This window comes from Rhodnius prolixus, unplaced genomic scaffold (assembly GCF_049639745.1).
Source record: "Rhodnius prolixus isolate KJV_2025 unplaced genomic scaffold, Rpr scaffold_5, whole genome shotgun sequence".
Taxonomy (NCBI): Eukaryota; Metazoa; Arthropoda; class Insecta; order Hemiptera; family Reduviidae; genus Rhodnius; species Rhodnius prolixus.
In genome coordinates, this window is record NW_027411624.1 from 40,940,684 (window position 1) to 40,968,592 (window position 27,909).

The window sequence follows — 27,909 nt, forward strand, 5'->3', positions numbered from 1 at the left end:
GATGATATAGATAGAAGCGTTAACTATAGAGGGAAGAACTCTAGTCTGCAAGAACTGGATCCTTTGGAGGTTTGAGCGTTTGGTTGAACCCCACAGTTCGATGTCACAGGCCCAGACGTGCTTTTTATTATAAACTTGCACAAATAGGTTGTCCAGAGTGAGTTTTAATCTGTTGTTTAATAGTGAAACAAGCTTCTATTGAGTTCTGTTCTCTAATGTCGTGTATGAAAATCCTAATGAAGACCTCTGTCGAGATAAAGAGAAGAGTAATGTGTTGAGATTTTGTCTCGTTTATTTTTATAGCCCATTTTTTGAAACATGTTTCCATAGAGGTGAGGTGGGATTGAAGGTTTCTGACTGCTAGTAATGCATCTTGGTTGGTTGATAAGTCGGTAGTATATTCAGCTTAGGTAATAAGCTTAGACTCAGGATAAATTGGTAGTCTGACGAGTAGATTGTGTACAGTATGAGATCTAGAATGTGGCCTTGCGGAACTCCAGCTTCAGCATTATTGAATAGAGAAAGAATAATTCTTACTTTCACTCGAAAATATCTTTTAGTAAAGTAAGATTTCAAAGTAAGGAAATAAATGGCTGGAAACGTGCTCTTCAGATGCCAGAAAAGTCCAAAATGCCATTATACGTTCGAACAATCCAAAACATCACTTGTTCTTCTCAAGATAAGTTGAAATAACATCTAAAATTTTAATTTATAACAAAAGTTCATTAATTTACTAAAAACAAGCCAAAAACACTTGGAAAGTGCATTTTTATGCTATCTAACGGTGAAAGCTTGAACTAAACTTTTCTAGTAGTTCAAACAAGTGCTGCTAGATAGCAGTGACAAGCAATTTTTTTGTTACAATTGTCCATTTCATTATTTATTTATGTGTGACTGACATCTTGCTTTTCCATACGATGAAGAAATGATATTTGGTTAGTGCTAATAATTTGTAGTTGAATTAAACTAATAGTTTGGTCAAAATTTATGACTTCAACGATCTTGCTTCTTGTACCGTTATGTATTTAATCATAATATTTGTGGTAATTAGTTAAATGTTTTTTCACTGGGCAATTTTTAACTACAAATTTTATTGATTGTAAATAAGTAAGAGTGTAACTTGCAATGGATACTTTTTATGATTTGCTGCTGTAACAGACTAAAAATACTTGATAAGAAGCATACTCATGCTATGTCGCAGCATCAGCTGAAACAATACTTCTCAAATAGTTTTGTCGTCTTTAACACCTTTTGCGAGTTCTGTTGTGCCCTTAGCGAGGATATCGAGGGTGTTTTCTGCGTTTATGTTTATTTCTTTCTTACAAGGTTTTCTTACAGTCTATGTGAACGGTAAGTGATAACTTATCCTTATTTTTTTCATAAAAATTCTTCTAGTACTTAAGTGACATGCGTTGTGATTGCTAAAAGGTTTGTAGCCAGAGTACTGTGTTTCCTCGTTATATTCTAAAATGTATTAGATCGACGACTTCGGTACCCTTCCAAAAATAACTTATTTAGTCCCCATAAAATTAGCGTTGCCGTTTTAGATTTCAATACAGTAATATTTTGTAATATTTATGACAAAATACAAATACAAGGCTGTTATAAATTAGACCTTAATGTTTCACAGCTGATCTGGGTCTAAAATCCAGTACAGCTTGTCCCACAGTACTGTCATTGAAAGCTGAACAATGGAACCTGACACTTCAATAGTTTTTGTTTGAAACGCGGACATAACTACCATAACAGATAGACATATAACCCACCATTGTTTTGAAGGTTTGTTTAATGGTTTTCCAATATTGGGCAAGAGAAATAATAACGGCGTAAATAAAATTCTGCTTGGAGCCTAACCTTTAAACCTAATTTTTATATATTATGCGGTTTATATTTTAAATAAAATCTAAAAGAGTGAGTTTAATTTAAAAGTAAAGTTAATAAATATTCAATTACAGATGAAAAATTTTCCACAAGCTTTCCTTCTAATAAATATGGATGATAGAATGTCACCACATCCATTTCCTGAACGGTGAAAATAAAACTCCTGTTTAGAGCTGACGCATCTAGAATCAGATTCTGTTTGTAGTTAATTTTGTGGGCATACATTTTTCTTGAGGGTCGAGTTTCCATCCCTAAGTTAACTTCAGTAATTTTTGATTACATTACCTCATTACAATAGTAAAACCTTTAGATCAATCTACTAGGTTGGCTACTCCAACATTCAACGATGTTTCAAATTTTGACGCCACAACAGTTGGTTTTCCTTTGCAGCCTGTACCAAAATGTTTTGGTAAACTTGAAGATTGGACAACATTTTTCACTAGTTTTATTTAAATTAGTGACAAAGTAAATATTTTACCAAAATTGCAATTCTTATTACACTCATTTGAACCAATTTCTTCCTTCATTAACTACTTGTCGACTACCAATTTCAGCAGCTTTAGCTTTACCTCACTGAATCCCTCCCAGTCAAACTATTTTGACCGTTGTCGTGGTACACAGGCTTATTAAAAATCTTTCGTTGTTACTCGAGATATTCTTAGTTCAAAAAACTGTGGCTTATTTATTACTGATTGTATTGATTGAAATTGCGCACAACTGCATTTTGAAAGAAGTAAAGTCAATGTCCGAGTTGATGGGTAAACCTAGTGCCTAATTCATATAGAGGGGGCTTCTATGCTTTCTTGTACTGTTGGAGATAAATGAATTGCTCCAAAGCTTTAATTTTTAATTGTGTCTCATTTTACACAATGTACTTCTCATGCTTGAATGTCTCATTTGGTTTGTGAAAAATTGCTATATTTATTAATCTATATTTTTTTAGCCATTCTTTTTTTCCATTCTGAGTAATTTATGCATATAATTGATAGATTATTACATCAGAGAGTATTGCCTTATATTAATTTGTATTTGTGAAATTTAAATTCTTTATAATAAAAGATGTTAATATTATTATTAATTTATAGATTGGAAATGCTGCCAGTGCAGGTTACAGTAACCTTATCTTTTGTTATCACTTCAACAGAACTTACGTGCACATTGTCTTAACCGAACTATTCAAATGTCTCTTTAAGTAAAGTTCATTTTAATATCTTTTGTGAGTGATCATGTGTAACTTGTTCACTCAATATTTATTTAAATTTATCTGACTAAAATGTGAAGATATTCTAGTGTATCTCTAATTTCAATTTCTAGTATGTATCAACCAACAGTCAAAATTATTTAAGGAACTAATCATTCTTCTTTCAGTACAGTTACTCACATTGTGGTATTTGCAAGAGGCAAGAAAATTCAGAAGCCGTACAATCAAAATCAATTTCCTCCGCTGGAACCTGTACTCTATAGTGTTGTTGTGGTCAGCCAGAATTTACATAAGAGGAATCGTAGAATGCAAGTGAGTTTTTCGTCTTTTTTATCCATTTTATTAAATTAAAATTTTCTTACGGAAGAAAATCTTGTTCTTCTGTAGCTAAATCTATCTGCCATCGTGGCTTATCGAACTATTTCTATTCGTACGAATCTGTTTTGCAAGGACTTTTATTATTCGATGTAATTTGTTCCCATCGTAGCTACCTAAGGCTCGATATAACTGGATCAAATCTACCAAGTGATGTTTTATTTGCTTGATAAGTCATTCTGGCCAATGTTCTTCTTAATTCCCATGTCGCACTTGTAAAAAGAGACACCATTTGTTGGTACACATTTGTCCAATTTCTGTCAAACATAGAAACGTTCATACTAATCTAGGTACAACCATTTCAACCTTTATCTTTTCCATCTGAATCAACTGCTTATTTAGCTAGTCGTAAACAGTCAAGTTTAGCAGCTCTAGCGCGTCGTATTTCTTCACATTTCTCCCTCGAGAAGTTCAAAACTTCTTACTAACATTTTGTTGTTGCTGAAGAATCAGTATTATGGATTATTGTGCGCAACTATTGCATTGTTTCATGTAAGTCAATGTCCTTACTGTTAGTCCCAATTTCCAATTTATCTGATCCTTTACCTAGTCTTCCTTCATTTTTAGTACGTCTATACGTGTTTTTTTCTTCCAAACAACGCATGTTATAGTAACTCTCTCGTAAAACTCAAAATACCACTTGTTTTTCTCAACAGAGTTAGAAATAACTTCTAAAACTTTAATTTACAACAATAGATAATTAATTTACTAAAAACAAGCCAAAAACACTTAAAAAGTGCATTCTCATGCTATCTAACGGTGAAAGCTTGAACTAAACTTTTCTAGTAGTTCAAACAAATGCTGCTAGATAGCAGTGACAAGCAATTTTTTTTGTTACAATTGTTCATTTCTTTATTTATGTGTGACATTTTGCTTTTCCATACGATGGTGAAATGATATTTGGTTAGTGCTAATAATTTGTAGTTGAATTAAACTAATAGTTTGGTCAAAATTTATGACTTTAACGATCTTGCTTCTTGTACCGTTATGTATTTAATCATAATATTTGTGGTTATTAGTTTAATGTTTTTACACAGGGCAATTTTAACATTTTTTATTGATTGTAAAAGTAAAGTAATCGCCTATTTTTTCAGGTGGGGCTTAACGTCTAACTACCAATTAGGTTTCGTGGATGGAGGCGACTAGCAAACATACTTTTCTCTAAAGTTCTTTTATTATCCATTAAATCAAATCCAAGGCTTAAGACCAGGAATCGAACCCAGTACCACATATTAGCTTTGCAGGTCTCTCCTCTAACCGCTCGGCTACCGTGGCGCCTTATTGATTGTAAGTAAGTAAGAGTGTAAGTTGCAATGGATATTTTTTATGGTTTGCTGATTTTCTTAAATCAAAAGCCTGTGGCTGATTTATTACTGATTATTGTGCCCGAATTCTTCATTTTGAAAGAAGTAAATCAATGTCTGAGTTGATAAGTAAACCTAGTGCCTAATTCACGCAGAGGAGGCTTCTATGCTTTCTTGTACTCTTGGAGATAAATTAATTGCTCCAAAGCTTCAATTTTTAATTGTGTCTCATTTTACACAACGTACTTCTCATAATTAAATGTCTCAAATATTATTACTTCCATTCTGAATAATTTATGCATATAATTTATAGATTGTTACTTCAGAGAGTATTGTCTTATATTAATTTATGAAATATAAATTCTTTATAATAAAAGATATTAATTTATAGATTGGAATTGCGAAGTCAGTGCAGGTTACAGTAACCTTATCTTTTGTAATCTCTTAGTTTACCAGAACTTACGTGCACGTTGTGCTAGCTGATCTATTCAAATGTCTCTTTGAGTAAAGTTCATTTTAATATCTTTTGTGAGTGTTCATGTGTAACTTGTTCACTAAACATTTATTATAATTTATCTCACTAAAATGGGAACATATTCTAGTGTTCTACTAATTTCAATTTCTAGTATGTTTCAACCAACAGTCAAAATTATTTAAGAAACTAATCATTCTTCTTTCAGTACAGTTACACACATTGTGGTATTTGCAAGAGGCAAGAAAATTCAGAAGACGTACAATCAAAATCAATTTCCTCCGCTAGTTTTCTGAAAACATAGAAAAAAACTGGAAACCGTAAATGATTGAATTCCTTTTGTGTCATTTTTCAGTCAACAATCCCTTTTTTCCTTCTCAAAACATCCAATTCCCATTTTCATTTCCATGTTTTCCCGCTCATGTTAATTCTCAGGTAACTGTTCTCAACCAAATTTCATTAATCATTTAAAGTCAATCATATTTTTTTATCATATTTATTTCTTTGGCCCAAAGAAATCAAATATTGTCTGCTTTTATGCAGCTGCTGGAACGTATACTCTATAAGTGTTAATGTGGTCAGCCAGAATTTACATAAGAGGAATCGTAGAATGCAAGTGAGTTTTTCGTCTTTTTTATCCATTTTATTAAATTAAAATTTTCTTACGGAAGAAAATCTTGTTCTTCTGTAGCTAAATCTATCTGCCATCGTGGCTTATCGAACTATTTCTATTCGTACGAATCTGTTTTGCAAGGACTTTTATTATTCGATGTAATTTGTTCCCATCGTAGCTACCTAAGGCTCGATATAACTGGATCAAATCTACCAAGTGATGTTTTAATTGCTTGATAAGTCATTCCGACCAATGTTCTTCTTAATTCCTATGTCGCACTTGTAAAAAGAGACACCATTTGTTGGTACACATTTGTCCAATTTCTGTCAAACATAGAAACGTTCATACTAATCTAGGTACAACCATTTCAACCTTTATCTTTTCCATCTGAATCAACTGCTTATTTAGCTAGTCGTAAACAGTCAAGTTTAGCAGCTCTAGCGCGTCGTATTTCTTCACATTTCTCCCTCGAGAAGTTCAAAACTTCTTACTAACATTTTGTTGTTGCTGAAGAATCAGTATTATGGATTATTGTGCGCAACTATTGCATTGTTTCATGTAAGTCAATGTCTTTACTGTTAGTCCCAATTTCAAATTTATCTGATCCTTTACCTAGTGTTCCTTCATTTTTAGTATGTCTATATGTGCTTTTTTCTTCCAAACAACTCATGTTATAGTAACTCTCTCGTAAAACTCAAAATACCACTTGTTCTTCTGAACAGAGTTAGAAATAACTTCTAAAACTTTAATTTACAACAAAAGTTCATTAATTGACTAAAAACAAGCCAAAAACACTTTAAAAGTGCATTCTCTTGCTATCTAACGGTAAAAGCTTGAACTAAACTTTTCTAGTAGTTCCAACAAATGCTGCTAGATAGCAGTGACAAGCAACTTTTTTTTGTAAAAATTGTCCATTTCTTTATTGCTTTTACGCTCGATGGAGAAATGATATTTGGTTAGTGCTAATAATTTGTTGTTGAATTCAACTCTAAAAGTTTGGTCAAAATTTATTACCCTTAACGACCTTGCGTTTTGTACCATTATGTATTTAATCATATTTTTGGTTATTAGTTAAATGTTTTTTTCACAGGGCAATTTCAACTATGTATTTTATTGATTGTAAAACTATAGTAATCGCCTATTTTTTCAGGTGGGGCTTTACGTCCAACTACCAATTTGGTGTCGTGCAAGGAGGCGACTAGCAAACATACTTTACTGTAAATTTCTTTTATTATCCATTAAATCAAATCCAAGGCCTAAGACCAGGAATCGAACCCAGTGCCACAATACATATTAGCTTCGCAGGTCTCGCCTCTAACCGCTTGGATACCGTGGCGCCCTATTGATTGTAAGTAAGAGTGTAAGTTGCAATGAATACTTTTTATGATTTGCTGATATTCTTGATATTCGTAGTTTAAAAGCCCATGGCTTATATATTACTGATTATCGTGCGCGAATTCTTCATTTTGAAAGAAGTAAAGTCAATGTCCGAGTAGATGGGTAAACCTATATTATGCTATATTTATTAATCTATATTTTTTAGCCATTTTTTTTTTCCATTCTGAGTAATTTATAGACTGTTACACCAGAGTGTATTGTCTTATATTAATTCGTATTTGAATTTGTGAAATTTAAATTGTTTATAATAAAAGATGTTAATATTATTATTAATTTATAGATTGGAATTGCTGCCAGTGCAGGTTACAGTAACCTTATCTCTTGTTATCACTTAGTTCAACAGAACTTACTTGCACATTGTCTTAACCGAACTATTCAAATGTCTCTTTAAGTAAAGTTCATTTTAATATCTTTTGTGAGTGATCATGTGTAACTTGTTCACTTAACATTTATTTTAATTTATCTGACTAAAATGTAAAGATATTCTAGTGTTCCTCTAATTTCAATTTCTAGTATGTATCAACCAACAGTCAAAATTATTTAAGGAACTAATCATTCTTCTTTCAGTACAGTTACTCACATTGTGGTATTTGCAAGAGGCAAGAAAATTCAGAAGCCGTACAATCAAAATCAATTTCCTCCGCTGGAACCTGTACTCTATAGTGTTGTTGTGGTCAGCCAGAATTTACATAAGAGGAATCGTAGAATGCAAGTGAGTTTTTCGTCTTTTTTATCCATTTTATTAAATTAAAAATTTTCTTACGGAAGAAAATCTTGTTCTTCTGTAGCTAAATCTATCTGCCATCGTGGCTTATCGAACTATTTCTATTCGTACGAATCTGTTTTGCAAGGACTTTTATTATTCGATGTAATTTGTTCCCATCGTAGCTACCTAAGGCTCGATATAACTGGATCAAATCTACCAAGTGATGTTTTAATTGCTTGATAAGTCATTCTGGCCAATGTTTTTCTTAATTTTCATGTCACACTTGTAGAAAGAGACACCCTTTGTTGCTACACTTTTGGCCAACTTCTGTCAGTCATAGAAACATTCATATTAATCTAGGTACAACCATTTCAACCCTTATTTTTTCCATCTGAATCAACTGCTTATTTAGCTAGTCATAAACAATCAACTTTAGCAGCTCTAGCTCGCCTCGAGAAGTCCAAAACTTCTTACAAAAATTTTGTTTTTGCTCAAGGATCTGTGAGTCATTTATTACGGATTTCTGTGCGCAACACCTACATTGTTTCACGTAAGTCAATGTCCTTACTGTTAGTCCCAATTTCAAATTCATCTGGCCCTTTACCTAGTGTTCATCCTTCATTTTTAGTAGGTCTATAATGTTCTTATTTCTTCCAAACAACCCATGTTATAGTAACTCTCTTGTAAAACTCAAAATGCCACTCATTTTTCTCAAGAGAGTTTGAAATAACTTCTAAAATTTTAATTTTCAGCGAAAGATCATTAATTTGCTATAAACCAGCCAAAAATACTTAAAAAGTGAATTCTTATGCTATCTAGCGGTAAAAGCTTGAACTAAACTTTTCTAGTAGTTCCAACAAATGCTGCTAGATAGCAGTGACAAGCAACTTTTTTTTGTAAAAATTGTCCATTTCTTTATTGCTTTTACGCTCGATGGAGAAATGATATTTGGTTAGTGCTAATAATTTGTTGTTGAATTCAACTCTAAAAGTTTGGTCAAAATTTATTACCCTTAACGACCTTGCGTTTTGTACCATTATGTATTTAATCATATTTTTGGTTATTAGTTAAATGTTTTTTTCACAGGGCAATTTCAACTATGTATTTTATTGATTGTAAAACTAAAGTAATCGCCTATTTTTTCAGGTGGGGCTCAACGTGAGTTTTTTTTTTATCCATTTTATTAAATTAAAAATTTTCTTTAGGAAGGAAATCTAGTTCTTCTGTAGCTAAATATGTCTGCCTTCGTGGCTTATCAAACTATAACATTGTTGCTCAAGAATCTGTGAGTCACTTATTAAGGATTATTGTGCGCAACTCCTGCATTGTTTCATGTAAGTCAGTGTTCTGCTGATAGTCCTAATTTCAAATTCATCTGCCCCTTTACCTAGTTTTCATCCTTCACTTTTAGTAGGTCTGTATGTTCTTATTTCTTCCAAGCATCCCATGTTATGGTTACTTTTTCGTAAAACTTAAAACTTAAGTGGTATTTCGTGGATAAAGAGCCTGAGACACTCTTGCATTGTAAAAGAAATAAATTCATTTTCCTTGTTGATGGGTCGGCCAGATATCTACTTCACCTCGAGGGTCTTCTACCCTCTCAGTTATCCCCGTTGGAAATAAATTAGTTGCTCCTTATCAATGTTAATCTTATTTCATTTTACACCATCAACCCCCTGCAGTTTGCATATTTTAAGTGGTTCGCGAAATAATGCAACGTATTTTTTCAACACAATTTTTTCTGCCTTTTTTTTATTATTATTATTGTCGCTTTTAGTATTACTTTTTTTTCATTCTAAGTAATTTATATAATTTAAATGCTTTAATAGCAAAGGCAGTGGTGGTTATATTTAGTAACCTACCGTTATGAGTTAGTTCGCCATTACTCCGTGTGCACGCTGCTGAAGCACAGCAATTCGAATGTCTGATTTCTTTGTTCTGTTCATTTTAATGTTTTTCAAATCATATGAATTAGTTTGCTGATCTTTTATTATAATTTGTTTGAATATTACAGGAACATATTCTAATGTTCCTCTAATTTCAATTTATATTTTGTTTCAGTCAACAGTTAAGATTATTTAAGAAGCTTATCTTTCTTCATGTGGTTTTTGCTATGTGCGAACAAGAAAATTCATGCCGCGTTTACTGAAATCTCTGAAAGAAAATTTTTATAAAACTTTGGATAACCAATAATTGTAAGTAATTGAATGTCATTTTCTTTTTACTTTTTAAATCCACTTTTCTCTTATCCTTCCGGACCCACCTACTTTCCATATTCATCTTTGTGTTTTCGATCCATGTAAAACTGTAATTCATTCACTAGTAACTGTTTTTCATTAGTTTTCATTAATCATTCTAGTCCAAATAAATTTTGATATCTTTTTACTGACCAGATAATCAGATATTTACTTGCATTTATGTCAGCTACTAGTACGTGTTCTCTTTTAGTGTTGAGTCAACCAGAATTTATGTTAGAGGGATGGCAGAATCCGATTTTCTCCGAATTGTGGGTTGTTTTCTCAATTATTTTTGAAAAACAATATAGTTCAATCTTGGCATCATCACCTTATTCCTTCACTAATATTTCTTTAAAATAGTAATTTCTTCCTAAATGAAATACTCATCAAATTATTGTCATTGAAATCTCTTTTTATGATTCTGTAACAAAAGTTTAGATGTTTCAAAACCATTGATTGGCAGCCGTTAATCCTAGTTCTTAAATTCAAACATATTCAGTGGACACTGTTTCACTTCGTTCAGTTTGTCGTGTTCATCAGGGTTCAGTAGCTACTTATCCTGCACTTGCCTGAGAGTATTCAGCCCTAATTTTTACAGAAGGTTGAACCGTCCATTTTGCTTCAGTATACTCTACTTTTCTTTGTAGTTGTTTACTTTTTTGGGTCATTTCAACACTAGGTAATATTCGCAGACTGTCGTTCTTTTTTTTGTACCAAAGCCCACCACATTTTGAGTACTTTGTATGAAAATCAATCACTATTCTCCAAAATCAAATCTTTTACTCTCCGTGTTGGGTAATTTTAATGTATTTTAGAACCCTTGGTAAATATCATCAAATTCCGAGAGCTTTTTTTTTTTTGTTATTGTTGTATAGATATCTGTAATTCTTTATTTTAATTTAGGGAAGCTCTTTTGTGGGTTCTATTTTGGATTCATCATAATTAAGAGAGAATAAAGAAATCACCGATTGTCACATTTACATCTGAATTTGAAAAGTAAGAGAGTGTATAACACATATACTAGATATTTATAAATAAAATATCTCTAATATATTTTCAAAGTTATTAATAAAAGAGAAAATAAAATAAAACTTTTACATCGTGTACAGTGCAAAGAGTAGAGTTTAAGACCTTGGCCGCCTGCCCAAAATACATCCTTCAACTTCAATTTCGTACTACATTAATTAATCAAATCGTGGTAAAACGTATTTCAAGCCGCTTGTAGAAGAAATATTTACCATATAAAACTCATCGCAGGGGTTATTTTTAAATCTAAGAACAATATTATATGTATACGTACGAGTACATTATGTTAGGTACTTATATGCGTATCTTTCCTAAACCATAATTTCATAACTTAATAACTGGTTATTAATAACTCGTTTCTTTTTTAGTAGAATATGATTCAATGATTTATTTTAAACTGTACTACATAAAAACGTAACCATTTCGTGTTTACGAACAAATTATATGAAGCAACTATAACTGTTTCCGATGTAAATCAAAGTGACGTAGTTGATTAATTCCTGGCTAGTTTTTTATTTTAAACGATGTGGAAAATAGTAAACTTGAAGAGGATATTATTTCTGATAGACTACAGCCTCAGTGACTTTCCAATTGCTATGCAGTAAAACCCCTTAATGGATTTGCTGAATGACAAACTATTTTGAAATTTATTCAATATTCTTAGCTATAAATCTGATGAACGTAGTATAGATATGAAAATATCGATATTTTTGTTTTACATTTGTGGAACACTCTGAACCAATTTCGAGATTTTATTGATTTTGCCTGCATGTTTATTTTATGCCTGTTTTCTTTTCATGGAAAGTATTTTAGGTAGATTCAGTCTCCGAATCAATTAGGCATCTTTGCCCACAATTGTCTCTTAATTCGGGAGCTTTCGAATGGTTTTTCTCAATGTATATTGCTTTTGTTGTAGGCATAGAGTCATGTTTTCTTAATAACGTAAGAATGTTTTTGAAACGAATGGTTGTCAGTAAGCATTTGAATGTTTGAATGAGCCACCAGAAAGCTCGAAATTGATATTCTATTTCGTTTCTGTTGAAAAGGCTTTTGGACAAAGCTAAACATTGCGGGAATATTATTTATTCTTTATATTCACGAGCTTTTGTTTTTGCTGTTAATTGTCTTAGACTCTCTCCCGGATTGTAGAATTGATCGCTAAGTTCTAGTCAAGGTACCTAGTTTGATTACAAATGGTAATATTGATAGATCTAGTGCGATTTGTTTAAGAAATTTTGTTTGCACACGCAAATAATTTTTTTTGAAAGCCAGTTTTACAGATTTAGGAAACTTCAAAATGGATTTCATTTGAAGATTGAATATCGACCACTTTTCGACTCGCTTTTGCCGCATTTTCTCTCACCAGTTTTTAGAAAGAAAACGTAATTACTTAAAGTGGGAACGTGACAACGGATGGTAAAAGTCTAATTATGGTAGATTTTATTCTTAGTACGGTTTTTATAACTTTTTTTTTGCAAGAAATAAATCTCCGATTACTTTGATTGGTGTTAAGATGTCATTTACTTTAAGATTCTAAATTTAAATCTTTACATAAGTCGATATTCAAATAGATCTCTTCTTGCCGCTCGTCTTGTAGGGGTTGTTGTACGGCAGACACTGTACAGTTCCCCTCTCACTTGCTGGTCTATTCTAGACTAAACAGTTTACCCCTCCCCAGGAGGTCTAACCCTAGTCCTGGCAATCAAATAAGTCCTTGTTAAAATTCATGACTTTCCAAGCAATGCAGGACTTGCTCGGGGCGGCTGATTTGGGTCGATTGTTGATGCCAAGTTGAGGTTATTTTCTTTTCCCTCATCCTCACTCCAATACTTTGGTCTCTTGTTGTCAGACTTCCACCCGGTTACTTAATCTCCATTATGTACTTACTACGACATGTAGCACTACAATAGTATTCATTTAAATCCTGATTTGTTTTAACATGAAATGTTTAGGTCCTTTCTTTTATATTACTAACTTCCTTCAAATGTATTCCAGTGTTTTTCAAAGTTAAAAAAAAAAAAAATACTTATGGTTTAAGTACGTACTTTCGGGTTATTTGTCCAACCTATTACATGGGTCCTGGTTAACTTCAGAAGAAGCGAGGTCTCAGGAGTACTAATCGTAATTTAGTCGTAATTCTGGCATCTGCACCGTTGATATAATATATTCATGTTTGTTGATTCTCAATCTGATGTCAAATTTAAATTAAAAATTCTCACAAAATATGCTCATATTTGAAATTTAGGGCCGCTCCAGAAAATTAAGGCAGTTCTATTTCAAAAAAATAGATTTCAAAGTAGTACCTTTTTAGATAAAGATGTGACTGATTCTTCTTCCATCATCAGAATTTTATTTTATTTTAAATTTGTCAAATGTTCAAATTAAGATTTCCTACAGGCATAATACCTACATTATTTTTCCACAACAAATCTGTTTTTTTAAAAAATTTTTTGATGACTATATTCTCCCCTAGATTTATACAATTTGTAGTCGGCCTTATTTAGTCTCCTTTCCGCAGTTACTACATAGTATTACCCTTATCCTACGCCAACTGCCATATTTTTTTTTTATTTATCAGTAAAGATGAAACTCGTTTAAGACAGCTCCCCATACTAAATCATTAATTGCTTTAAATGAAGCTTTATGATCTTTAAATGAAGATCATTGAAAAGTCATGAATTTTAACAAGGACTTATCTGATTGCCAGGACTAGGGTTAGGGATAAAGTAAATGATTTTTATTAGTTTTTTTTGTATTGGATTATATTGATTCTTAATTTTCTTTAAATTTATGTAATTTAATTCGCACTTTATGTAAAAATAGTAATTTTTAGGTCCACTTTGTTCTTTATTTTTCATTCTACTTAAATAATGTGTGATAGAACTCATTTATTGGTTAATTTAATACAATAAATACAATTGTAAATTTAAAATTATAAATTAGCATCAACTTTTAATTATCATATGAAAACAACAGCTGTTGTGAGTAACCTGAGAGAAACCTTCTGTTATAACAGTCCTTCCATGCTCATGAAGTGGTGATGTTTGGAGAGATAGTGATGAATACTTTTCTAAAATTTCTCTACATTAAATCAAGAAACCAGTATAATTAAGAAAATAAAAAAAAACTTATAACTTTCAAACATAATGGTATCAACTAATCAACAGCAAGATTAAGGATTTGGTCATTAAGGATGAATTGGTCATTCAGGAAACAATAGTAAGTAAACATCAAAATATAAGTTTATCTTAGAAATTTTAGTTTTTTTTACACTTTAAATGACCAAGTTAATATTAACTTCTAAAATCAATAATCTACCCTATCTTCCAAGGGGTAACCTTTTTGTCGTAAGTTTATAATTTATCTTCTAAATTTTTCTATGAATCAAAATAATTAATATTGCAAAATTACGGAAGCTTTTTTTTTACTTCTTCGTTAGTTACCCACACGCTATGATCCTGTGGGAATAATCTAAGCAAAATTCAGTTTGTTTAATATGAAGTGGATTTTATTTCTCTTTTTTTTATAACAATAAGCATACTAAGTAAGCAATCTCCGTGATTGCATTTCTTTACTTCCAAATAATTACTTTTTCTTCATTTTTGGTATTTTTATTACATAGTTAATTAATGTAATAATGTTTACATTAAGTTTATGTCCCACATTACTTTAGACTTGTTTTAGAAGGCAAATCCTTAATATTGTTGTATAATTTGTCAAAATTTCCTTTTAAAAAAAAGTTTCAGATTAAAGATGCTAACCTATTTATTTGAAAATTTTATTTGTATTCCTGAGTTGTTTACGACTTTCTTTCGTGATCAGTTTGGTGCAGACGATTTTTACTTTTAACTCTGTTTGCGTCTGACATTACACTTTCACGAAATACACCAAACTTATCAGTCAATCTACTTAGTAAATGTTAAACCAGTAATTTTACTTTTTTTACAGTGTTTTCAACCTAGGCTTTCTCCGCCTTTCACTGACTCGCATTTACCTTGATGGCCCTTTACAACGGGAGTGACGAAATCCATTTCTACTACTCTCCGGTCCAATAAACTTCCCATTTTCAAGATGATACCTAGGATCAAAAGGATCTCTTAAGTGATGTGTGTGATGGCTGTTCAAGCTAGGTTCAAGAGTAATCATAAAAAAATCAGCAATTAGCAAGTGAGTAAACAAATCATTTTTAAACCTATAATGTGGCCATAAATGGATAGAATTGCCTTTTTTGTTACAGTATTTTTCTTAATCGTAAGTGCGATTATTTTAGCTCGTACATAATTTTTTAAAAACGTTTGTTTTTAATGACAGTTGTGATTAATCAATTCTTAGGGAAACAATTGAATTTTACGTTGTTTTTTATATGGCGTTCTAATGGTTTTAAAGGTGTACTTAAAATTTGACGGAATAAGTTTATTATAATTATCAATATTCTAGTTTAATTAAGTCACATATATTTAATTTTTATGAATAATACACTATCACTGTTGGTTTCAATAATTAATATAAGTAATATGTAGTTATTATATGTAATATGCATGCTTTTTATCTCCTAATTATTTTTATTGATAAAAAGTATTCAATTATTAAAAAATTATTTAAATGAACACAACCATGCTTGTTTAATTGCCGTCATATATAATTGTTATAGACGTATTTCTTTGTTTTTCTGAATTCATGATAAAACTCAGTAAACACTTTAATTTAATTACGTTAAAACATTTTGATTTCCAGAAAAAATACTGCAAATATTATAATTCATGCTGCAAAAAAGTTCATCAATGTAAGCCCAAGTGAAAAACGTTTATCCAGTGAAAATATACCAATCAATTTCCTTAGGAATCAATTAATAAAACAAGTATGTATTAATTGTATATAATATGCATGTTTATTTCACAATTATATTCATGAGAGTCACAGTAAAAATGATCGCGAGAGTCATGAGAGTATGCATGAGAAAGATTAAAATAAGTAAAAATGGTCGCTAGTCATGAGAGTGTGCATGTGAAAGGATTAAGTAAAAATGGTCGGCAGAGTCATGAGAGTGTGCGTGTGAAAGATTAAAATAAGTAAAAATGGTCGCTAGTCATGAGAGTGTGCGTGTGAAAGATTAAAAATAAGTAAAAATGGTTGGAAGTCATGAGAGTGTACATGTGAAAGAAATTAGTTAAAATGGTCGGCAGAGTCATGAGAGTGTGCATTTGGAAGATTAGAGATAAGTAAAAATAGTCGCGAGAGTCGTGAGAGTGTACATGTGAAAGATTAGAAATAAGTGGCCGGCAGAGTCATGAGAGTGAGAGTGTGAAAGATTGAAAACAAGTAAAAATGGTTGGCAGAGTCGTGAGAGTGTGCATGTGAAAGAAATAGGTAAAAATGGTTGGCAGATTCATGAGAGTGTGCGTGTGAAAGATTAAAAATAAGTAAAAATGATCACGAAAGTCGTGAGAGTGTGCATGTGAAAGAAATAAGTAAAAATGGACAACAGTGTCATGAGAGTGTGCAAGTGGAAGATTAAAAAAAAATAAAAAATGGTCGGCAGAGTCATGAGAGTGTGCAAGAAGAGCAACACTTGCCATCTAGTGGGAGTGGCAGTGTATTGTAGCCGTTATAATGGAGATATGGGCGGTGCTTGGCATCTAGTGGGTGTGGCATTGTACTGTGGCGGTTGTCATGGAGATATGACGCGCCGCCATCTTGCTTCCAGAGGGTATATAAGAAAGTTCGCGGCGCGGGCCGGGCCGGGTGGGGCGAACATTTGCCTTCCGACCGTCGAAGCGACAACATCTCCATAACCATTACACTACATTATGATCTATTTTGGGAGAGAAGTGACAGATGTCTTAACTAGGCAAGAATATAGTTTGGAGCGACGAGCGATATATCCCCCTGCATCACTTAAGTCGTACTGAAGAGAATTTGTTTATGTTTACCTTTATATAGAGGACTAGTAGTGCTACCTGGTGGCAAATTTTGGAACTAATTCTTTGTTTACCTGTCAAGTGACAGCTGTTAAAATTTGTTTACATACATATAGCAGTGCTATCTATTGGCGAATCTTGGAACTAGATTTTTTACTTCTCTGTTAAGTGGCGCCCTCTGACGGATTTTTTGGGAACTATTTTTTAATTCTAACGTTTTTCTTCCTAATTTCTTCAATTTTTTGTTGTTTTTCTTTGTTTTAAACATTTTTTAGCACTTTTTTTTGCATTTTACTAAATAATATATGTATTTATGTCCTATAATAGAGTGTTAATGTATGTATAACATAGGTATGCCAATAAATAGACTTTTTTTAAACAAATTAATGGTTTTTCTTTATTCTGCTCCTAAATAATACACTATTTTTTTTCTTTTTTTTTTACAGCTGTACAAAATTCGAGTAATTATTTAGATTATGATATAAACAACATGCATATTACATATTACAAACAAATAATACATTTTTTTGTAACTGTTTTATAACAAAAGTTGCCAGGATATTTTGATTGGATGTTTTCTAAACGTCTTTTTAATTTTAACCTCATTTGATGAACATTACTCCCTCTACTAGCTGTTTTCAATCTGAAAAATATCATTATTCAATGAAATAAGAGTTAAATTTCGAAGAAAATAGCGTTCTATTCAATGATACTACAAATTAAAACAACCGTTTTCAAAGATACATTTTATCTTACAGAAATTAAAGGAATAAATTACAAACTGAAAATTAAGATTGAAATTTAAATCTTAAACAGATCAGTTTTTCGGAATGAACACGTTTCATTATTGTGAAAATAATTTATTTAAACTTAAAATGAACTGATAATAATTTAATTTGTTTTAGGCAGAAGTAAACTACTTAAAACAGGATTTAGTTTAACAGGGATGTGCTACGGTCGCTACGATATTACGATAAGTACGTTATAAAAAATATTATTAAAGATAACAAAAAATTAATGTAATAAGGAATAAAACATGAATAAGGATAAGAATGTTATGAAAAGTACATAAAATAATTGTAATAAACATTGTATTATTGGTGGAAAAATAAAGAAAACTATTATCGCAAAAAACAGTTTATTTTTTTATATAACAACTGTACAAGGTAATCTTTGTACCATCTATAATTAGTATAACATTCCCCTATGAACCAACGAATAAAAGCAATGAAAAACGTAAAATCAAAATCCGAATGTAATAAAAACTGAAAACCATAATTCTAGGTAAAAAGCCGGACAGTTTTAACTAAAGTAGTAAAATAAACCCTGAAAACAATCACGAGCTTACACTAAGAAGGAATTATACGTACGTAAGTACGTTTCAATCAAACAAAGCTTCTTTATGCTAAAGTAATAAAATAAACCCTGAAAACAAGTAGGTATACGATTTGTGAATTTACATGAGATGGTAAGTGTTCTTTATAGTGAATAAACAATCACGAGCTTACACTAAGAAGGAATTATACCTACGTAAAATACGTTTTAACCAAAACAAGGCTTCAATATACTTAAGTGGTAAAATAAACCCTGAAAACAATTTAGGTATACGTACTGAGAATTTACATGAGATGGTAAGTAAAATTTTATAATGAATAAACAATCACGAGCTTACAATATGAAATTATTACTCAGATCTGGGGAAGCTATAAACATTACTACATACCTGTTATCTAGCTAATAGCTCCTAAAATTGGTGCATGTTGGACCATCGTTCAGTTCTTAAATTGTAAACCAAGTTTTTTAAAGACTTCTATATGAATTAGCTGTTCTGCAGGGACTCCTAAACTGTCTCCAGAGAATAAATTCCTCCTGTACAAGGTAGTGGTTAAGCTCGTGATACTTTGTACTGGTCCCTCCTGGAGTCTGGCATGTCGATCCAATATCGCCTCGCTGCAGATCAAAATAAATTCCTCAGGCTTGTGACAACTTCCCCCCCGGTACATCCGTATTATAGACCACACTCCGCAACACTAATACGGACTATGTAGAACACTACATCAAGCACCTCGCTACTGGTTTCTTCAGTAAGTGTAAATCAAGTCACAACCACCTATGCAGACTAATAGGGGACTATAGTTTGGACACGGAGCACTGGCACAGAAGAGTTAAGGACTCCCTGAAGAAGTAGAACTTTTCTTAGAGGCTGAGGGTTTTTCATCGTTTTTTCCCCTCATTACTTACTTTTATATTCTGTAACAATTTATGTAATTAGCTAGAGGTTACAGTATTTATACTAGCACTCCTAAGTACATATGTAAATAATTTCAACTATTAAATAAATTTTTATCTATCAAAAAAAAGTAGTGAAACTTACCTGTCGAAATTGCCGCACCTTTGTATTGAGTCTTTTAATAACAAATTCGTGTGTAAACATTGCAAAATAATAGTTCTACGATGAACTAGTTGTCATATCACGTCCAATGTAGTAATGCAATATTGCGAGTACAAATACACAAACAAGTAATTAATTCTTGAAATTAGTCTTTGTGGAATTTCTTGTTTAAAATAAATCGCTTGCCTGCAAAAATTTTATCTTAGAAACACTTGTAACTATTCATATTTGTTTTAAATCTTCGTTTTCAATCATGAAAGTGACAGACTTATTAAAATAACTGCTTAAAAAAAAAAACATTGTTTTCTAATAGGTACGTAACCAAACTAGCCGTCAATTTTCACTTTTCCCTATAATTTTCGATTCTTTAAATTAAGTGTAACAGATATCAATTCTGGCTTGATAGACTGCGCACTTAAAAGTTCGACAGTACCTATCACTTTTTATGATTTAATCATTACCAGCACATTATTTAAAACTATCAAAAGCAGAATTAAGTGTAGGAGATATCATTCCTGGCCTCATGACTGTGAACTTACGAAGAGTTCGATAATACCTACCACTTTTTATGGTTTGAACCATTAACAACACATTACTTTAAACTATCAAGAGCAGAATACAATAAAAAGAAGAAATAAGTGTAATAGATATCATTCCTGGCCTCATGACAGTGAACTTACGAAGAGTTCGATAATACCTACCACTTTTTATGGTTTGAACCATTAACAACACATTACTTTAAACTATCAAGAGCAGAATACAATAAAAAGAAGAAATAAGTGTAAAAGATATCATTCCTGGCCTCATGACTGTGAATTGACGAAGAGTTCGATAATACCTACCACTTTTTATGGTTTGAACCATTAACAACACATTACTTTAAACTATCAAGAGCAGAATACAATAAAAAGAAGAAATAAGTGTAAAAGATATCATTCCTGGCCTCATGACTGTGAATTGACGAAGAGTTCGATAATACCTACCACTTTTTATGGTTTGAACCATTAACAACACATTGCTCCAAACTATCAAGAGCAGAATACAATAAAAAGAAGAAATAAGTGTAAAAGATATCATTCCTGGCCTCATGACAGTGAACTGACGAAGAGTTCGATAATACCTACCACTTTTTATGGTTTGAACCATTAACAACACATTACTTTAAACTATCAAGAGCAGAATACAATAAAAAGAAGAAATAAGTGTAATAGATATCCTTCCTGGCCTCATGACTGTGAACTTACGAAGAGTTCGATAATACCTACCACTTTTTATGGTTTGAACCATTAACAACACATTACTTTAAACTATCAAGAGCAGAATACAATAAAAAGAAGAAATAAGTGTAAAAGATATCATTCCTGGCCTCATGACAGTGAACTTACGAAGAGTTCGATAATACCTACCACTTTTTATGGTTTGAACTATTAGCAACACATTATTTAAAACTATCAAAAGCAGAATAGAATAAACAGACAATAATTAAGCGTAGAAGATATCATTTCTGGCCTCATTGACTGTGAAGAGTTCGATACCTATCACTTTTTATGATTTGAATCATTAACAACACATTATTTGTAACTAACATAAACAGACTAGAATTAAGTGTTAAAGATAACATTTCTGGCGTCATTGACTGTGAAGAGTTCGATAATACCTATCACTTTTTATGGTTTGAACCGTTAACAACACATTACTTCAAACTATCAAGGGCAGAATACAATAAAAAGAAGAAATAAGTGTAAAAGATATCATTCCTGGCCTCATGACTGTGAACTTGCAAAGAGTTCGATGGTCCACGTGAGTATTAGAGAGAACTGACGAAAACCTCTCTAACGGTTATGGTTATCCTCAAATCAGCTGATTCATCTTTTTTCGTTTCTTTTTTGTTAGCATTCTAATCTTATTTACACTCACTAATACGTCTAATATTATTAAAAAAAATAATAATAAATAAATAAACTATTTAAACCTAAAATAATTAAATTTGGTGGTACCTTAATTTGACTATCTCTGCCCAATTTAAAATTATTAGTTTCTTTAAAATTATGACTATTTCTGCCATCCAGTCGACCAAAACTGCCTGTTATTATCTGTTTTTAGCCCCATATATTCACCCTTTCTTCCTAGGAAAGAAAATAATAGCACAAAGACAAATACTTCTTCCAGTACCTCTAAATGTTTTTCGAATTCTTATGTCACTACGACAGAATTGTCGAGAGTACACGGGGTGCTCCCTGAGAATGACCAATAAGTCTTTGCCTTATTTGTCTGGGGCGTTATTAGTTTATGAAGTTTATGTAACTGGCATCCTTGTAAGTTCAAATAGACCACGTCCTGCCACCTTCCGTAAAAGCTGTCTTTTCTCGAATACATTCTACCATTGGGATCTGCCCAGTTTGCAGAAGATGTCAACGGCAAAATAAGATAACGTCCACCTCTTAACCGGTCGAGAATCTCAGAAACAAAAAGGAAAAGAATAGATACTTCTCTTGGTAATTGCACTTACCTGCCGATAATCAACGCAGAGTAATATTACAAATACTATAGGAATAACACAAACACAAAACCAACTCCACTTACGCCACTAACCGGACAGTATAAACAATACAATGATGATGTTACATACAAGGAAGCAAAGAAAGACGTATGGACATCTTACAATGAATAGAAAATGTTCAAATAACCATTCACAAAAACATTATGTAGACCAACTATAACTCGGATACGCTTTTTAAAGCGATTCCGTACCAAAATCACAGTTGAGCAAACCTCATCAAAACCCCCTTTATGAATTTACTAGCATGTTGCATGCTCTTAAAAATGTTTTACTGTTCATAAACATAAATAACACAAATGCATATTATGAGTAACCTCAGTCAGCAAGTGTAGATAGAAGAAATACAGAATCCGATCAGGAATACTATAAATATGCGTGCTACGACGAAGAAAATTAATGATAACGTAAACTAAGTTGTAAAATTAATAAAGAGAGATGAGTTAATTAAGGCTACCGAAATCTGATATTTAAAGTTCGAAGGAGAAGATTGAGTATTATAGTATAATGATGGACAGATGTAAATATTTATAGTTCGTTGTTCTTGGACCAAATAACCAAAATAAGAGCTATAAAAAGCTAACACTGTAAAAATAAATCGGCTAATCTATGAGGGAATCACAGTAAAAATTACAGAACAAAATAGTTTCTTTGTTTTTTTTCTATTTTTTGTAACATCAAAGTTTTGCATTAATTTTGCACCACATTCAAATTTCAACATTATTTGCAATTTAGCAGCATTTCAACTACAATTAAAAAAAAAGAAGGCAGACTTGTGCCAAAACTAATGAATTTCGTCACCAATTCATTAAGGAGGAAAAGGCTGCCTGCCAACATTCTGACGTCGTCTACTACTTACAACTCGCTTTACATTAATGGTGCTTCATTTTTATATACATATATATATATATATTTCAGCAAAATGCCCAAGTCCCAAAGTTACCATGAACTTTAAACTTTTTGCCACCAACATTTAACTATTTTTTTTTTAAACTTTAATAACATCTAGAGAAAAATACTTGATTTGGATAAGTCATCTGACATGTTTCGACTATATCAAGTTGACTCAACTAATGTAGAAACATAAATGATATTATTGAAGAAGATTAGAAATTTAAATAAAATGTCTTACAAGACCATGGCCAACAATAATTTCCTTGCGTAGCTTCACATAGGACATCTTGTTGGTTGCCAGCCTCGTCGAAAAACTAAACTGTTTTTCTTAGTATTATGTGGTGGGTATAACGTATAACAAGTATGGGTACTTCCCTAATCTTGTTGGATCTTGTTCTATGTCTATTTCCAAAATGCTATCTAAATATCCACGCTTTACTGATTAAAATTTCTCTGCTTGGGCAGGATCACCTAATTCTCTTAGCTAGAATCAAGATTCTATGCAAGTCTGCTATATTTCTATAACAATTTCTACGTACCTCGCTGAGCCCATCTTGTCAAATATAAACACTTTCTCAAAAGGTAATACGGTTGATTCCTTACGAGATTCTGTATTAGCATGAATTCTTCAGTACCTTGTAGCTTCATGAGCAGTACGCCTAACAACTCCGTATACTGTTGATTCCTTAAGAGATTCTATACTAGCATTCTTTAGCACCTTGTAGCTTCATGAGCAATATCTCCAGCTGAACGCCTAACAACTCCGTATACTGCTGATTCCTTACGAGATTTTGTATTAGAATGCTTTAGCACCTTGTAGCTACATAAACAATATCTCCTGCTGAACGCCTAACAACTCCGTATACTATTGATTCTTTACGAGATTCTATACTAGCATTCTTTAGCACCTTGTCGCTACATGAGCAATATCTCCAGCTGAACGCCTAACAACTCCCCAGGAATTCTTCTCTTTGAACTGATCGTAAAAACACTCATAACCTTGAAGCATATTTCCACTAAGAGCGCTTGCCTATTGAATAAACAACCAGTTAAAAGGCTGGTTTTGGTGCTTTAGTTATGAACGTGGTTTATGCTCGCTCACATTGGCGCGCGATTCCCTTTAGAAAAACCATACACCGTTTTGGCGTCCACCTCCTTTGCATTGTTATTATTTTAATGCACCTTTGTTTTGCAAGCAAGTAAATAAGAAAGAAACGCACAAACGTTCGGACTATTTATTCAAAATTCACTATTGGCTAATTTCTCTAGTGCTAAGTTGGCCAAGATTATAATATTAGAAAACATTTGTCAACGTTGGGTGTTTTTTTTGAACGTTACCCTTTTTCGTGCAGTTATTAAACGATCAACCCTTGTACAATTATCCCACTGGAAAGATTTAATTAGTAATTTACTTACATTGGATAAGATTTTGAATAAATTTAAAATTTTAAAACTGAATATCTAGCGGGCAGTTAAAGATGCATCATTTTGTTTGCATAAATTTATGCAATATACTCATTTAATACGCTTCACCTAAGATAGATTTTCTTGGCAGACTTTCTACTGAAAATTGTAATCCATTTTAAAATGTTGCACAGTTTCTACGCCAGGCTCTTTAAATATAAGATACTCAGGAGAAATTACAAATTGAACAAATAAAGTACTGTGGATAAACGAAATTAGAAAAAAATGGATTACTTTATTAATTAGAAACTTATTTCATGCTGTTGTAAATTATTCGAATTTCAGAAAGCGCTTGTTGTTGAGAAAATGTGAATGAGAGATTGCGCTTAATCAGGAGTACCATTTTACTAACGGAAATGGAGCTTTAACATTTCCTCCTATGATATTCCTAACACCCTAATAAGTGCACACATGAAGAAGGCCTATGACACTTATCAAGTATTTGCCCAGAATTTTCTCAGAGAAGTACCAACATAGGCATTTCTCTAGAGCACAATTTTAGAACATAGTTCTTGACTCTATATACGATACAGTATTAGGAAATTTTTTATTGTATTCACAAGAAACAATGTTGATAATATATTAATCGGACACCCTTTATTAACCCCTTAATGCACAGTTTTTATGATAAATATCAATAAAACGATTGTTTTTCTTTGCTTTCACATTATTTTCAATTCTCGATTATATTCGAGTGTGAAAAATTATAGCAGCATAAAGAACAACGCCGCTCGAATTATCTCGAGTGTGCACAGTTTGGCCAGTTTAGCGCGCTCGAGTAAACTCGAGCGTGCACGTTAAGGGGTTAATAAGGAGGCCATTCAGAATTTTTGAAGATTTTTAATTGTTTTCCTATAATAATTTTTCCACTTAATTTCCATCACCAACTATTACTTTTCTCGATCTATATTTGATATTAAATTCCCCAACAGCTGAAAAGTAAAGTACCACTTTACCAAATTTATTTCACATTTTTTTGGAGATCTTTTACAATTTAGTTTACACCTTGTATAATCATAGTTCTCATTCTGTTATTTTGATCCTATTCTTTAGACAGGTTTGGAGTTAGCTACTCCGCCTCTCACTGGTCTCAGGCATGTCTTTCCATAGGAAGGGACAATAGTTCGATGAGAGAGAAGTGTTATCAAGCTTGTTGAACGTGTATTTTAATTTGGATTTCCGCTTACGAGAGGAAGTTAGGAACTACAAGCATTTTTGTAAGGCAAAAAAAGACATGGAATTTCAAAAATGTAAAAAAAAAATGGTATGCTCACCTTTATCATATTGTATATCCATACAAAATCTAACAGATTTAGGTCGTTTCTTGCGTCGTTTTCGCGGTATACTACCAGTTGATGCGGAATTTTTTAATGGTGAAGGTAATAAGGCTAATAAATGACCATTATGATCGACTAATTGTACTGTTGGTACACTGATATGTGGTGAAGAGGCTGAAGTGGTTAACTTCCAACCCCAACCGTTTGGATGACGTAAACTAAGTCTTAACGTGTTATCGCACGACATAATTTGCACTAAAAAAAAAAAATTTGTCTCGTGTCCACTAATCTAATATATAACTCGAACACTATCCCGCGTAATACTAATTTCAAACTCTTCTCATTCCATCTTAAAAATACGCTTATAACTAACAACCCCCGCCGCTAGATTTTGAAGATAAAAATAATCACGCCTACTCTCCGAATTCGTACAGCTGTTTTTCCCCTAGAAATCCTAGTTTGGATATAGCAGGGGGATGAATGGAATGAACACTTGTCTATTCTTTATTTTAATAAAAAAAAAAAGTTCCCTAAAATATGCACTTTCACGAATGCATTTATTGCATCACTTCATTTGTGTGCACTATCAAGACATAAGGCACCAAGTAATAAGAACAAATTTGATCATCGTGTAACTTAATTTCAAACACTTTCAACAATATCTGTTTATTAATATTGTAAATTGAGTTAGTTGACAGTAATATCGATTGCCAAACAAATTATTCTTATACGTACTATTGAAATGGGCTTTGATTCAACAGCTTAGCAAATAATATCTGGCAAGATTTCTTAATTATCTGAGACATTTTATTTGTGCTCGTTTTTTACATTAATTATATTTTTTTTTTTTATTACGTGTATAAATACATTATTTATTTTACTTTTATTTTTTGATTAATTAATGTAATAAGGTTCTAAATTTAATTAGATGCTTCAAATAATTTAATTACTACAACAAACCAAATGGAAATGTGAGGTCAAAGTTTAAAACATTTATTTTCAATTTAAGTTAAGAAAAAAGAAAATTGTTAGCAAAAATATTACCGTTGAATCAGGAGTGCGTTCGGGTTAATCATTTTAATTTGATCTAGATTTTCAGATCTCTTTCAACTGGATGCAGGCGTTTGGCAGCAGAGATCATTTTCTTTTTCTTTTTTTTCAACTTTTTCAATTTCGTTTTAGAAAAATGACTCACCATTTTCTCTCAACTTTCTTGATATATATACAGGGGTGAACCACTTAAGTAATATCCATAGGCCTACTGTGTGTGGTATTACAACATCTAAAGTGGAGTTCAATGACGTATTGGCCAACTTCATATTTTCCACTGTTCTTGAGTGTCGTCACTTAAATTTTTTTTTCCCCCCTAAACACATTACTTTTTTTTGCAATAAAAATGTTATTACTCAAGAAAGTTTTAGTCCGAATTCGATTCTGATGACACGGTTAGAAAGACACGATAAATTTCCTAAAAATTGATACCATTTTGAAGCATAAATTATTCTCCAAACAGCCTTAATCATCCTCCTGGATACTGGAAACAATAAAAAAAGTAATCGAAATTTTTGAAGAAAACTCATTACGCCATTACGTGTGATCATTATCAGACCTAGGTGCTGGCACTTTTTTTAATAAAAGTTTCCTTGTCTAATGTGGGCTTTCTAACGTGGTATATCATTTTCCAGGATTCCTTTTTATCTTTGTACGAGAAATTACGTTAGCACTCAACAGTGTTAGTTTATCAAGTTGTTTAATTCATTGAATAACTCTTTTTGATGGACCAGTAGTCAATTTTTTTAAAGTAGGCTGTCTTAAAATAAGGAAGTCAAAGGTTACAAAATTGCTCTTTAAACATTTATACTTCTGATCTATCTACGAGGGTCGTTTGAAAAGTCCGTGCAAAGTCAGAGAGATAGCACTACTGGCGCGTATCGAGGTTATGTTTAGTTAGTAGCATCTCTTGGAAGAACACACACCAAGTTTCAGCCAGATCGGTCTATTTCTTTGTGTTTGGCATTCGTTTGAATCGAGGAAGTCGAGTGATTTTCAAAGAATGGACGAAAAAGAATTTCGTGTGTTGATTAAACACTACTTTATGGAAGGCAAAACGCCTCAGGAGACTAAAGAGAAGCTTGATAAACATTATGGTGACTCTGCACCTTCGATTAGAACAGTTTATAAGTGGTTTCAAAAT

The 27,909-nt window shown here is 32.1% G+C and overlaps 3 protein-coding genes across 21 annotated transcripts in view; 1 reads left to right on the forward strand and 2 right to left on the reverse strand.

The window, feature by feature from the left end:
* LOC141458143 (uncharacterized) overlaps positions 1-27,909 on the reverse strand; it is an 85,918-nt gene that overhangs the window by 43,079 nt on the left and 14,930 nt on the right. The gene's annotated exons all lie outside the window — the stretch shown is intronic.
* Positions 730-18,259, forward strand: LOC141457957 (uncharacterized). 15 transcript variants are annotated; one of them, XR_012460651.1, is made up of 14 exons: positions 730-1,350; positions 2,967-3,097; positions 3,250-3,394; positions 4,552-4,744; positions 5,442-5,553; positions 5,777-5,849; positions 6,997-7,194; positions 7,812-7,956; positions 9,156-9,284; positions 10,012-10,145; positions 14,230-14,432; positions 15,162-15,380; positions 15,948-16,071; positions 18,037-18,259. XR_012460651.1 is itself a non-coding variant. In XM_074135365.1 (11 exons), exons 1-3 carry the CDS (start codon positions 1,139-1,141, stop codon positions 4,567-4,569), a joined length of 375 nt encoding a protein of 124 aa, XP_073991466.1. In that variant the 5' UTR covers positions 730-1,138; the 3' UTR covers positions 4,570-4,748; positions 5,442-5,553; positions 5,777-5,849; positions 6,997-7,194; positions 7,812-7,956; positions 9,156-9,284; positions 10,012-10,145; positions 14,230-14,432; positions 15,162-15,380. The 15 variants fall into 15 exon arrangements, 9 of the variants coding, with proteins under 9 accessions (XP_073991466.1, XP_073991468.1, XP_073991465.1 ...); XR_012460650.1 differs by having other exon boundaries at positions 2,967-3,073; XR_012460652.1 differs by having other exon boundaries at positions 2,967-3,073; positions 3,255-3,394.
* On the reverse strand, positions 14,085-27,827 carry LOC141457959 (uncharacterized). Of its 5 annotated transcripts, none has more exons than XR_012460656.1 (4): positions 25,713-27,825; positions 19,506-19,709; positions 18,855-19,381; positions 14,085-17,774 (listed from the first exon to the last, which is right to left on the reverse strand). XR_012460656.1 is itself a non-coding variant. In XM_074135376.1 (2 exons), exons 1-2 carry the CDS (start codon positions 25,960-25,962, stop codon positions 17,770-17,772), a joined length of 255 nt encoding a protein of 84 aa, XP_073991477.1. In that variant the 5' UTR covers positions 25,963-27,827; the 3' UTR covers positions 14,085-17,769. The 5 variants fall into 5 exon arrangements, 1 of the variants encoding a protein (XP_073991477.1); XR_012460659.1 differs by lacking the exon at positions 25,713-27,825 and adding an exon at positions 21,110-21,377; XR_012460657.1 differs by lacking the exon at positions 25,713-27,825 and adding an exon at positions 20,930-21,376.